We start from the raw sequence: 12,876 nt of genomic DNA, 5'->3' as shown, positions 1-12,876 counted from the left end.
TAAATTTGTTAGTCTCTAAGGTGCCACAAGTACTCCTGTTCTTTTTGCGGATACAGACTAACACGGCTGCTACTCTGAAACCTGTCATTCTAGCCCTAGAGACTTCTCTTGCTCAGTATGGTATTGTCTCCATTACTTTAGTATTTATCTTGGGTTTGAAGTTGCTCTAGTTGGATAACAACTGCTATTACATGGAAGAAGCAGCAGTATAAATGCTTACCATATGATATATTGATTAGAGCTGGTCAGAAAATGAGATTTTGTTTCATGGGAAATTGCAACACTTGGAAAAAAATTGTTTTGAATTGGAACAAAAAGCAGAAATTTCAAAATTTCCTATGGAGTGAAAATTATGAAAAATGTAATATATTAAAATGAATATTTTAATGTAATATAAAAATTGAAGCAAATTGAATTGAAATATAAAGTTGTAATGAAACATTTTACCTTATTGGCATTATTGAAATACACTGAGAAAATTGAAATGAATATTTCATCTTTTGCCCATCAAAAATTTCATCAACATTGACACATTCACATGAAACATTTTTGATTTTGAATTTTGAAGAATTTGCATTTTCTGATGGAAAAAAGTTCTGCTGAAAAATTTTCAAATAGTTCTATTATTGATATAAAATTATAGGACTGCAAGGGACCTCCTGGATCATCAAGACCAGTCCCCTGCTATCATGAGCAACTCCATCATATAATCGCATTCATAAACTTATAAAGGTCCATCTTAAAACTATATTTCATTAGGAATTATTTGTAAGCAGCACATTTATCTCTGGGTAATCCTCCTTGTTTAAAGTGTAATGTAATATGTAAGTATGTCTTGCCAAACAGTTTTAATATAGGTTGATTGAGGACAGCAAAATAATAGGCTAAAAATAACGAAAGTATTTTTATGATACAGTTATTATTGCATCTGTGTGTAAATAACAATGCTAAACTGAATTTTACTAAAACATGTTAATTGCAGTTGTTCTTTTTCATGTTGTAGCAATTGTTCAACTGTCAAGCTCTACGTAAACTGAGTATACCAGACAACGACCTTTCAAGCCTGCCAACCGCTATTGCTAGTTTAGTTAATCTCAAGGAACTTGACATCAGTAAAAATGGTAAGAACACAACAGTAAAATAATTTGAAATTTTGTGTTGAAATTTCTGAACATTTTGTATAGTGTTGCTGTAATAAGATTTTAATGCTAAATGAATGAAAAAATTACTCTTCTAGAAAACTCTAAAACAAATTAACTAAATTTTGCTTTCTGTTAACATCCAAAGTAGTTCCACTCCTTTTAGTGGGCTCTCTGACATTTCACTGTGGTCAGTAAAGATTTCATCCCCATCCTCCAGTATACATCTGTATGCAATGCCTGCCAGAATTTGTCCTTCATAACGTAAAATAGCTATAGAACCTGAAATTCATTTTATGTTTTATAAGGATTAATATGTTCCCAATGCACAATATACAGTAGCAGATAAAGTGAGATTTAAAAATAAATAAAATCACGTGACAAATAGTTTAACTATTTAGCAAGTCAACAATGAATCTGAATGTTGGAATTAAAACAATTCGAGTGATATTCAAGTTTCAGCATGAATTATGGTGTGATTAAGGATGACATTACCATAGCATGGATTTGTTTATGTTCAGTTTTTCACTGAAGTATCAATATTACCTAATTGGATATTCTCTTCTAGCAGATTTTCGTTATTGGTGTAGGTGAAGATCCCAAAACCAAAACCCAGACAACTATTCTTTAGCACTGTACACCTGAATCACTTTATTCTGGTCAAAACTGTTTTTAAAATATATTTTTGATTCCTACTCCTGCTTCCTTGTGAATCTTACAGTGACTAGAGTAGATATTCATCGTGCTAAGGTCCACATATACGTTTCTTCATCCTGTTTGCATTTTAGGGGCAAACCTGTCAGTCACTAGCAGCAGGGGGACAGTCTGTCCCATTAAGTTCCCTCCATTTTATTCTGTCTCCAAAGTGGACCATGGCTCAGCCAGACCTCTCTGGTGTAGAGCTTTTCAGAGGAAAATTCCAAACTTTTTCAAAAATTTTGACTAACAATTTGGTTCATAAATTTCTGTCTAAACTCCCAGCCACGTCCCAGGGCTGCATTCGCCTTTTGGGGAGATTGTCCCCTTGGCTCCACTTCCCCTTCCGAGGTGTTTGCAGTGGCTGCTGCCCCTGCAGACTTCAAGGGGCTTGTCTTCACTACAAAAAAAAGGCCTATTCTTAACTTAGGTAACTTGATGTAAAATCCTAGTGAAGACAAGGCAGGTTATAGTTTGTGCACAAGCTAGCAGGACATGCTATTTTGAGTTAAGAATACACATTTTTTTTATAGTGAAGATAAAGCCAGGGATAAAGCTTCCCTTGAAGCCCAAGCCTGATGGGGTTGCATTGGTGCCACCCTCTTACAGGCCAGAAGCCAGGCAAGACTGGAAAAGAGCTGGCTCCAGGGGCAAGCAGCCACCCGTCCCCCATCTCCAGGAGAGGTGTGAAACTAGAAGGGCAGTGCACTGGATAGAAGATTGCACCTGCGTCTCTCTAGCCTGAACAAGCAGCCATGCCTCTGACTACAGAACTCAGTCTCTGTCTCCCACTCTTCTTCCCATGGGTCATGGATGGAGGGGCACTGGACACACCATGGGCATTGCCAACACCAGAGAGTGCGAAAAGGGGTAATAGGCTGAGACCTCCAAAGGAAACACAGATCTATCTAGCCCATATGGATTACATGCAAGAGAGGGTATAGCTTCTGGGAAACCTGTCCCTGAGTCCCAGGCCAATTCCTTCATAGAGAGACTCAGAGAGAACCCATGCAGGGGAGGGGAGACAAATCCCACCTCTTTGGGAACAGGGAAATTGCTTGCTGCTTGGAGATTTCTTTGAAAATATTTCAATTTCCTTCTCCCTTCTGAAGCAGGATTATGGGGATAAACTACTGATAATGAAATGAATGAATAAAATCAGCATCTGGGTCCCCTGCTCATCTCCATGGAGTATAGCAGGACAGATAACCCTCAGTGTCCACTTTCCTTGCTCAAAGAGAAGGGTAAGGGATGACGTGATTACAGTTTAAAAGTACCTACAGGGGAAACAGAAATTTGGTAATAGAAAGTTCTTCAACTTGTCAGACAAAGGTATAGGAAGAGCCAGTGGCTGGAAGTTAAATCTAGACAAATTCAAATTTGAAATAAGGCACAAATTTTTATCACAGTTTGTGGTGGATTCTTCATCACTGGTCTTAAGGTGCTTTTGAAAATTTTACCCAAGGACAAGGTTAGAGTTATAAACAAGGAGGCCAGAGAAGACAGGAAGTACAAGTAGGAAAAGACAAGCAGTTCAAAAATGAATGAAAGGCAGAAATAGTTAGTAGAAAATAAATCTTATCTTTTATTCTGGGGGAAGATAAATACCCAAATATTAGTAAAGTATATTCTAACACACTATATCAGGTATGGACATTTTGCTTTTTCATCCCCAAAATAAAGATTAACCTTTTTCCATTTAAATTTTAAATATAGACTTTACTTAAAAAAATAGAATGTGGCTGGGAAATGGCACAAAGCTACTAATTTCCATTAACAGCATAGGACAGTAATCTCCTAGTCCTTGGGTGACATGCTCAGATGTAATATTTTTTGTGTCAGCACTCTATAGCTGATTTTGCATTTGGGTTTGTCACCTCGTGGGTTATTTCACTCCGTTCACAGAGTAAACAGCCAGAGGCTGTTTCCATGTCATGTCTAATAAAAAAAATTAACATAAGTAACTTCAACTGATGACTTGCAATACTTAGACTACAGACAGTTGTCATACTGATACAGACAGATAAAGTACTTAAAATATTCTAACATTTTAACCAGTCAGGGAGGAGGGTCAGTGAATAGAAAATATCAGCAGTTCTTGCTGCTAGTAATGTTGTTGTGCATTTCTACTTACACCAGTAGCCATACCTGAAAGTCTGCTAACCCTGCCATGATTTTTTGAGCTATGTCCTGCTATTTATGGAAAAGTTAAATTCCTACTGGCTTCAGTGGCAGTTCTGCATAGGGAACAATGGCAAGATATGATGCTGCAAATGTTTTTCACAGTCCTGGCACTTTAGGAACACAGTAAGCTATACATAGACTCTTTAGGTAAGATTTTTAGTCAATTGGATTTTGAGACATTAGTTTCTGTATTTGTACCCAAATTATAAACGTAAGCAGAGTTCTTGTCATCTACGTGGCTAAGTAGCAAATTATGGCTAAGTAGCAAACTCATGAATCATTTACTTAAATGTCCATGTAATCTAAATTTCTTTGCAGCTCTTTGCACCCATAAAATTGTGGGCAAAGAAAAAAGCTTGGCTCAGACTGGTTGAAAATTTGGCATTTTACATTCTTTATTCAGAAACATACTGAAAGTGAAAGGAGACAGCATTCATGTTGGCTCTCCAGTGATTTAGAAATAGAGAAAACTAACAATTATATTACAAAACCTGGCCTACTTATGTCACCTTTTTAGACCCCAGAACACAATATATATCAAACAGATTTCCTAGAATCCATAATTTGGTTGTGCAATTAAGTAACTATGTTGTCATTGTCTTCGGTTTTTGAACTATCTGTGATTTATTTTTCTTGCTTACTTACCAAATTGAAATTGTATTTATTCCAGTCATGCTCTCTTGGAGAGAAGCAAGTAGTTAATGTAAGCATTCGTAATAAATTCTCAGAAAGGTAAATGGATTGTGAGAAGGGGTAAGGAATTAAGTTCCACTCTCATTTAGTCTTTTTGTTGTTTTTAAACCAAAATGGATAGAACTTAATTGAATAAATCAGTCAAGCTTTGATATGCACCCTGACACATACATTTGTAATTATTAGTTGTTTCTTTTTTGATATCCATGCTTGATTCTTACACTTACATAGACCATTGGGAGCCATTTCTTTCTCTCTCTTGGTTTCCCTCACAATTTGCATGTATATCAGCTTAGTTAGGGGAAAGTTATTTCATGGAATAGGAGTGAAATTAACCTCTTAAGGAAATGTCCGGTATAGTTGTGACGGGATCCCTGGGGTACAATCTGCAGCTGGGGTACCGCTGTGCCCTTTTAATTCTCCAGCCTGGGCTGTCTTTCACAATGCTTTGCTAGTGACCAGCCCCACACCCAGCTAAATTGTGTGAATGCTCCCTGAACCACTCACAAATCACACAGAGAAAGGCACCAGAAAATCTCCCAAGCCCCCAGCCTTGCACCCCTGGAATATAACATCTTGCCCTCTTCAGAAGCCTAACCAGTGTAAGTTTATTACCAAGTCCACTCCTCCCTCGATGTGGAGAGGACACCTGCTAGCCTTTGTAAACTGAGCTGACATTTCCCAGGCACTTCAACCAAACACACTGTTTTAGGTAAAATATAAAACAGCTTTATTAACTAGAGAAAGATTTTAAACGATTATAAGTGGCAGGCGCAAAAGGTTAGAGATAGTTACCAAAGAAAATAAAAGGTAAGTGCTCAGTCTAAATCTTAAATCATACTAGACTACACAATATTTGAATCAAACAGTTTTTCTCACCCCACTAGGTGTTACAGGCAGGTTACAGTTCTTAATACACAGGCTTCTCCTTTAAGCCTGGGATCAACCTCCTCAGTTCAAGTGTTTGTCTTTCAAGCATTTCTTGTTGCTTCCAACATAAGTGAGGGAGGAGAAAGATAAGAGCATGATACCAGTGTCCCCTATTTTATATCTTCAGTCCATGTGCCTAGAAAACACTAGCCCCCAGACATGTCTTAGTGGGCTTTGCTGAGTCACATAGTTGAGCAGTCCCCCACTGTGTGATGTTTGTGCAGCTCTCTTACAGCATTGTAGATCTCTTGTTTAAAACTCCCCTGCTGATTAATGGTTGTTTAACACCCTACTGGGAAAAAGCAACAGAGGGTCCTGTGGCACCTTTAAGACTAACAGAAGTATTGGGAGCATAAGCTTTTGTGGGTAAGAACCTCACTTCTTCAGATGCAAGTAATGGAAATCTCCAGAGGCAGGTATAAATCAGTATGGAGATAACGAGGTTAGTTCAATCAGGGAGGGTGAGGTGCTCTGCTAGCCGTTGAGGTGTGAACACCAAGGGAGGAGAAACTGCTTCTAACCTCCCTGGCCACACAATAGCAGATGTAAAGGTAGCCATCTTACAGCAAAAAAACTTCAGGACCAGACTCCAAAGAGAAACTGCTGAGCTCCAGTTCATTTGCAAATTTGATACCATCAGATCAGGATTAAACAAAGACTGTGAATGGCTATCCAACTACAGAAGCAGTTTCTCCTCCCTTGGTGTTCACACCTCAACGGCTAGCAGAGCACCTCACACTCCCTGATTGAACTAACCTCGTTATCTCCATACTGATTTATACCTGCCTCTGGAGATTTCCATTACTTGCATCTGAAGAAGTGAGGTTCTTACCCACGAAAGCTTATGCTCCCAATACTTCTGTTAGTCTTAAAGGTGCCACAGGGACCCTCTGTTGCTTTTTACAGATTCAGACTAACACAGCTACCCCTCTGATACCCTACTGGGAGAGGATCATCTCCTTTGTTGTCACTGGAGAACTAGCAGTGGATGACTCTCAAACTTGCAACATATTTCAATAATAACCATACAGCAAAATCTCATGTCTTCATACATACTAACAGTATACATATTTTGACCTAACAATGGGTTTCAGCAGATCATGACCTTTCCTACGGTATCCTAATGGCATGCTTTGTATGAAATATATCATAATTATATGGCGGGGTGAATATGGGGGTTCCAGGGTGCTGTTTTGAGTGCCACAATAATTTTCTGCTGTTTTATACCTGTGGATCTTTTTTGTAGGGTTGGAAGCTGTACTTCAGTGAGGCTTGATGAGTGCTTAGACTTTAAGTCCTGTATATTGAGATCCACTTAAGCATTTTAGTGTGTACCATGGCTTCCTGGCTGTTCAATATAGAAGTGATAGCCTAGTCATTTCTTTGCTGGACACAACATAGCTCTTGAATAGCAATTGCAATTACCATTGACTGAAGAATTCTTGTCTGAAATTCTAGGATAAAAGGATTTTTCTAAGCAATATATAAAATTTTGCCAGTTCTGATATTATAATCATAACTGTAAGTCACAAAATATAGACAAAATACTTGTCATAACCCTACATTGTTGGTACTCAGCATTGGATCCAGTGGGAGTTTTGCAAATGATGGTACCTAAGTTGGCTACTGTCCTGTGGACCCCCCAGAAGAATTTGCCCAAATACTACAGTTGATTTGGAGGAATATAAGTTTAGCACCGGTTGGTTAGCCATATACAACTGAAAGATCACTAATAATGAACAAAATACAAAAACCTATTATGTCTGAATGCTGACCTGAATTTATAGTGGTACTCTACATTAATAATGAAAACTTCTGGTGAAGATAGAATCATAGAAATGTAGGACTGGAAGGGACCTCAAGACATATAGTCCAATCCCTGTACTGAGGCAGGATACAGTATTATCATTCTAGACCATCTCTGACTAATGTTTGTTTAACCTGTTCTTAACCTCCACAACCTCCCTAGGTAATTTGTTCCAGTGCTTAACCACCTGTACAGATAGGAAGGTTTTTTCTAATGTCTAACCTAAATCTCCCTTGCTGCAATTTAAGCCCATTACTTCTTGTCCTGTCCTCAGAGGTTAAGGAAAACAGTTTATCACCCTCCCGTTTATAACAACCTTTTATGTATTTGAAGACTGTTATCAGGTCCCCCCTCAGTCTTCTCTTTTTCAAACTAAAGAAACCACATTTTTTCAATCTTTCCTCATATGTCAAGATTTCTAGATCATTAATCAGTTTTGTTGCTTTCCTCTGGGCTTTCTCCAGTTTGTCCATATCTTTCCTGAAGTGTGGCATCCAGAACTGGACACAATACTCCAGTTGAGGCTTTATAAGTGCTGAGTAGAGTGGAATAATTACTTCTCATTAATTGATTTCAGCACTTTTGCTAATACATCCCAGAATGATGTTCGCTTTTTTTGCAACAGTATTACATTGTTAGCTCATATTTAGTTTGTGATCCACTGTAACCCCAGATCCCTTTCTGCAGTACTCTTTCCTTGGCAGTCATTTCCCGGTTTGTAGTTGTGTAGTTGATGTATTGAATTTTATCCTATTTATTTCAGACCGTTTCTCCAGTTTGTAAAAATCATTTTGAGTTGTAGTCCTACAAAGTGCTTGCCACTCCTCCCAACTTGGTATCGTCCACAAACTTTATAAGTGTACTCTTTATGCCATTATCGAAATCATTTATGAAGATATTGAATAGAATTGAACCCAGGACAGATCCCTCTAGGACCCCACTTGATATGCCCTTCCAGCTTGATTGTGAACCGTTGATAACTACTCTCTGAGTATGGTTTTCCAGCCAGTTATGCACCCACCTTATAGTAGGTTCATCTAGACCAGTAGTTTCCAAACTTTTCTCATTTGTGGACCCCTAAAACATTTCAAATGGAGTACCCAGACCCCTTTGGAAATCTTAGGTATAGTCTATGGACCCTCAGAGGTCCATGGACCACAGGTTGAAAACCACTGATCTAGACTATATTTCTCGAGTTTGTCATGTGAGACGGTATCAAAAACCTTACTAAAGTTGAGATATATCACATCATCTGCTTCCCACTATCCGCAAGGCTTGTTATACTGTCACAGAAGGATATTAGGTTGGTTTGACATGATCTGTTCTTGACAAATTTGTGTTGACTGTTTCTACCTTATTTTCTTCTAGGTGCTTACAAACTGTTTGATTATTTGCTCCATTATATTTTGGTACCAACATTAAGCTGACTGGCCTATAATTCCATGGGTTGTCCTTATTCCCCTTTTTATAAATAGGTACTATATTTGCCCTTTTCCAGTCCTCTGGTATCTCTCCCGTTCTCAAAGATAATCACTAATGTGCCCAGAGATCTCTTGAGCCAGTTCCTTAAGTATTCTAGGATGTATCTCATCAGGCTCTGTTGATTTAGACATCTAATTTGACTAAATTAGATATTTAGAAGCAAAGCAAGTTTAGCAGTTTTTCATAGAACATCCTTATAATACCTTTCAAACTTTTTTCTTTCTAGGGATTCAAGATTTTCCAGAAACTATAAAGTGCTGTAAGTGTTTAACAATTATTGAAGCCAGTGTCAATCCAATTTCTAAGTGAGTATCAATAATTAGAGTTATGTTTATATTTATCACTGCAGAAATTTTATAGATGTGGAAGTGAAAAGTAAAGGTGCACTGCAAAGCTCATGTACAAAGTTAATTTAATTATTTTTTAATTAAGATCCCAAATTAAAGATGAATTTCATCCAAGTTGATGCATCTGTGCACAGCTCTCTACACCACTCAAGACCTGCAGTGCCTCTGCAGGCAGAGAAAGAAACATTGGCAGAGTAGTCATGTACTAGACTTTTGCCCCACGAGGGTCTAACCTAATCCTCTAACGGCTTTTTGTACAATGAGGATGTGAATCTACTTAGTGTGCTATGTTTTCAAGTAGTAATATGCCATGCCACACTCTGGGACTTTCACTGCGCTTTAGTGGATGTTACTGCATGGAAAACTGGTGCATTGTAGTTTTACGTCTTCGCTTGCTGCTCAGTAACTTGCTGTGCAGGTTATTGGAAAGGAGTCGCTCTGGATCTTCATTTATGTGGATCCATTGGGTTGAATCTTTTGCAGACATTATTCGTGCCAGTAAATTGAAACAAAAGCCACAGAGAGGCTGTGCTGTAGCATCATTACTTGCATGTCAATGGGTGTGAATTCTATCCAGTCATCCACTTAATGCACAAAGTCTGATCACTCTGGATTTTTGATGGGAGGGGTGAATTTTACTCTGATAAAAAAAATGCACTGTGTGTAGATTACACAAATACAAATACTTACTTTCCAATTTTGCATAACATATTTGAAAACCTTTCCTTCTTCTTTGTGGATTCCAAACGTGGGTATGCATTTGCACCACTGTCCGTTGACCTGCACGTGCGTCAACTGCATCACATGTCTGAGGCTTTAAGAGGCCGTGTGGGTCTATGCCAGTCCAGTTCCCTCTTACTGCTGCATGGCCAGAATCAGAACCCCTGTTCCTCAGTGCTCCTAGCTTGCTACAAGTACTGCCTTTTTCACCTTTTTTCCTTGTACATAGTTTTTTCTTCTCTAGTTGTAGTTAGTTGTCCATTCAGATAGTTGCTAATTGTTACTGTTTTGGACTTTCCCTCCCTTTGTGGGACTCTTCTGCAGCCTGGGGACTATCATAGAAGATTAGGATCGGAAGAGATCTCAGGAGGTCATCTAGTCCAACCCCCTGCTCAAAGCAGGACCAACCCCAACTAAATCATCCCACCCAGGGCTTTGTCAAGCTGGGCCTTAAAAACCTCTAAGAATGGAGATTCCACCACCTCCCTAGGTAACCCATTCCAGTGCTTCACCACCCTCCTAGTGAAATAGTTTTTCCTAACATCCAACTAGACCTCCCCCACTGCAGACCATTGCTCCTTGTTCTTTCAAGCAAGGCGGGTTTAAGTCCTGTGGTTCGTGCCCTCGCTCCTTCTCTGTGAGTGACAAGCACCAATGTTGCCTTTACTGCTTGGGCAAAGTCCATATCACCGCTCGCTGCTCTATCTGCTGATCAATTCCGCCCCATACTCAGGAAGCTCAGGAGCTTCGCCTCCATAAGTTCCTCATGGAAGAAGCAATGTGGCCATGTGCCCCTTTGGATCCAGAACCGGTGGATCTGTCAGAGCACCCACCGGCAGCGGGCGCTTCCCCCAGTCCTTCCCACCCAGGGCCAGCGGTACCGCCACCTCTGCCCAAATCCCATTGTGTGCATAAGAAGCACACTCACTGGAACAAGGGCGGCTCCCCGACAGGGACTGCTGCTAAATACAGCGTTACCTCCCCACGCTGCACCAGGTTGGGTTGCGTGTTCAGAGCATAAATCAAAGCATCGTGCTCCGTTGGCACCATCCTTAGCCATGGTTTCCATCTCGACACCATCACCTCTGGCACTGTCCACACTGCGAGGACCATCCGGCCTGCCCATCTGATCTCGCGTGCACACCGGGACGTTTGTCCCCCCGACACTGATGGCTGAACTGCTGCTGCCGCTCGCTGGCTCTCCTCCGCATTCCGGACCACTGGTTAATCTCAGTCCTCCGTCTCTGGCTATGAAACACCTCTCCTGCTCATGAACTGCCCTGCGTCATCCCACCCCGCACTGATAGGTCTGTCTCTGCCAGATCCATCTTCAGAGTCAGACTGGTCTTCCGAACAGGACCCAGCCTTCTTCCTGGCTCGCTCCTACAGCTTGGACCCCTGCAGCCAGCCCTCTCTGCCCTCCTATGACCCAGCAGCCAATCCATGGCTCGCCTACCCGCGGGGACCACTGATGCCTGTTGACCCCTATGCTCGGCCCTACTGGTCTGTTTGGGACCTATACTGCCTCTGCGGACTCTCGTCATGGCTGCAGCACTACCCGTGTCCACCTCCCATTGATCCCTCTGTCTATGAGGATCCACACGACGCTTCTGCTCTTCCGGTGCCCTCTGTGCCACCAGCACCATTGGCTCCCTCGGTCCCCACTGGCGCATCTTCTCACCGGATGACATGCCCATTCCTCCTCCTCTCTCACCTCCGGATTACCACATCCAGTATGAGGACCTTCTCCGCCACATGGCAGCTGCCCTCACCCTCCCCGTGGAAGACATACAGGAACCCCATGATCAGCTCCTGGAAATTCTTTAGCCCCCTGGAACTTCCCGTACTGCCTTGCCCATACATGATGCCATCCTTGAACTAGCACAAGCGGTTTGGCACACTCTGGACTCCTGTGCCCTGACCCCAAAACAATCCAAGTGCAGATACTATGTGCCAGCCAACCATGTAGACCACCACCAAATTCCTTGGTGATCCAGGCAACCATGGAATGTGCCCACCAGCAACATCTTCGCTCCACCTCCTCGGACCAGGCGGCAAAGAAGCTTGGTCTTATTGGGTATAAGGTCTACTGCTTTGTGGGCCTGCACTTCTGCAGTGCCAGTTACCAGGCCATCCTGGCAAAATATGACTTTCTTTCCTATAACAATCTTGTAGATTTTCAAGCCTTCCTACCACCCGATAAGCAGCAGCACTTCTTCGAGCGCTTGCTCATGTTGATTCCATTCTAGGTGTGCACATGCCCACTTGCGCAGTTGTCTGAGATTTTTGCCTTAGCTGTATCCATAGGGTCAGCTGTGGCACCCTCTGGAGTGCCGTGCTCGTGCAGCAGTATATCAGGCGCTGCTGGCCCTACACCCTTTCAGTTCCTTCTTACCGCCCATGGTGATTAGTCGGAGCGCCTTTCCCTGCTTGGCAAGGGCTAGCAGTTTTTATCTCAATCAACTTTATGCTTTGAAGCCTTTGTAAATAGTTTGTTTATAGTATTAGTTAAGTAGTTGTTAAGTGTAATTGTTAGTTAGCAGTTAGGGTTGCAGCAGGGACTTCGCCCCAGGAGGGGCATGCCACGGTCTTCCGGGTTTAAGCCCTGCTCAGACTGCAATAGGCCTATGCCTGTTAGTGACCCCCCACCCATAGCAGCTGTTTTAAGTGCTTGGGGGAGTCACACGTCAAAGATCGGTGCTAGATCTATAAATCTTTCGGCCCCGAATCTAGAGGGAATTGGATATCTGTTTGAGGGCTCTCCTGATGGAGTCCGCACTTTGTCCAGCTTGCAAGCCGGCCTGCCAGGTTGCACTGAGCACCTCGGCCTCTGTGCGCAGCACACTGCTGGCAGCTGGTTGCTACCGGCACCGCTCCC

At 41.6% G+C, this 12,876-nt stretch overlaps 1 protein-coding gene across 1 annotated transcript in view; it reads left to right on the top strand.

Annotated features, from left to right (window-relative positions):
- The window catches only part of LOC113407421 (leucine-rich repeat-containing protein 7-like), a 249,087-nt gene that overhangs the window by 45,854 nt on the left and 190,357 nt on the right, over window positions 1-12,876 (top strand). Inside the window, exons 3-4 of the mRNA XM_029912418.1 lie at window positions 1,004-1,121; window positions 9,158-9,236. Of these exons, the coding sequence (XP_029768278.1) occupies window positions 1,004-1,121; window positions 9,158-9,236 (197 nt within the window). The remainder of the gene's footprint in view (window positions 1-1,003; window positions 1,122-9,157; window positions 9,237-12,876) is intronic.

This window comes from Terrapene carolina, unplaced genomic scaffold (genome assembly GCF_002925995.2).
Source record: "Terrapene carolina triunguis isolate 2854851 unplaced genomic scaffold, T_m_triunguis-2.0 Scaffold211, whole genome shotgun sequence".
Lineage (NCBI taxonomy): Eukaryota > Metazoa > Chordata > Testudines > Emydidae > Terrapene > Terrapene triunguis.
Note: the sequence above shows the minus strand (reverse complement) of the source record. Positions and strands in the feature narration are given on the sequence as shown.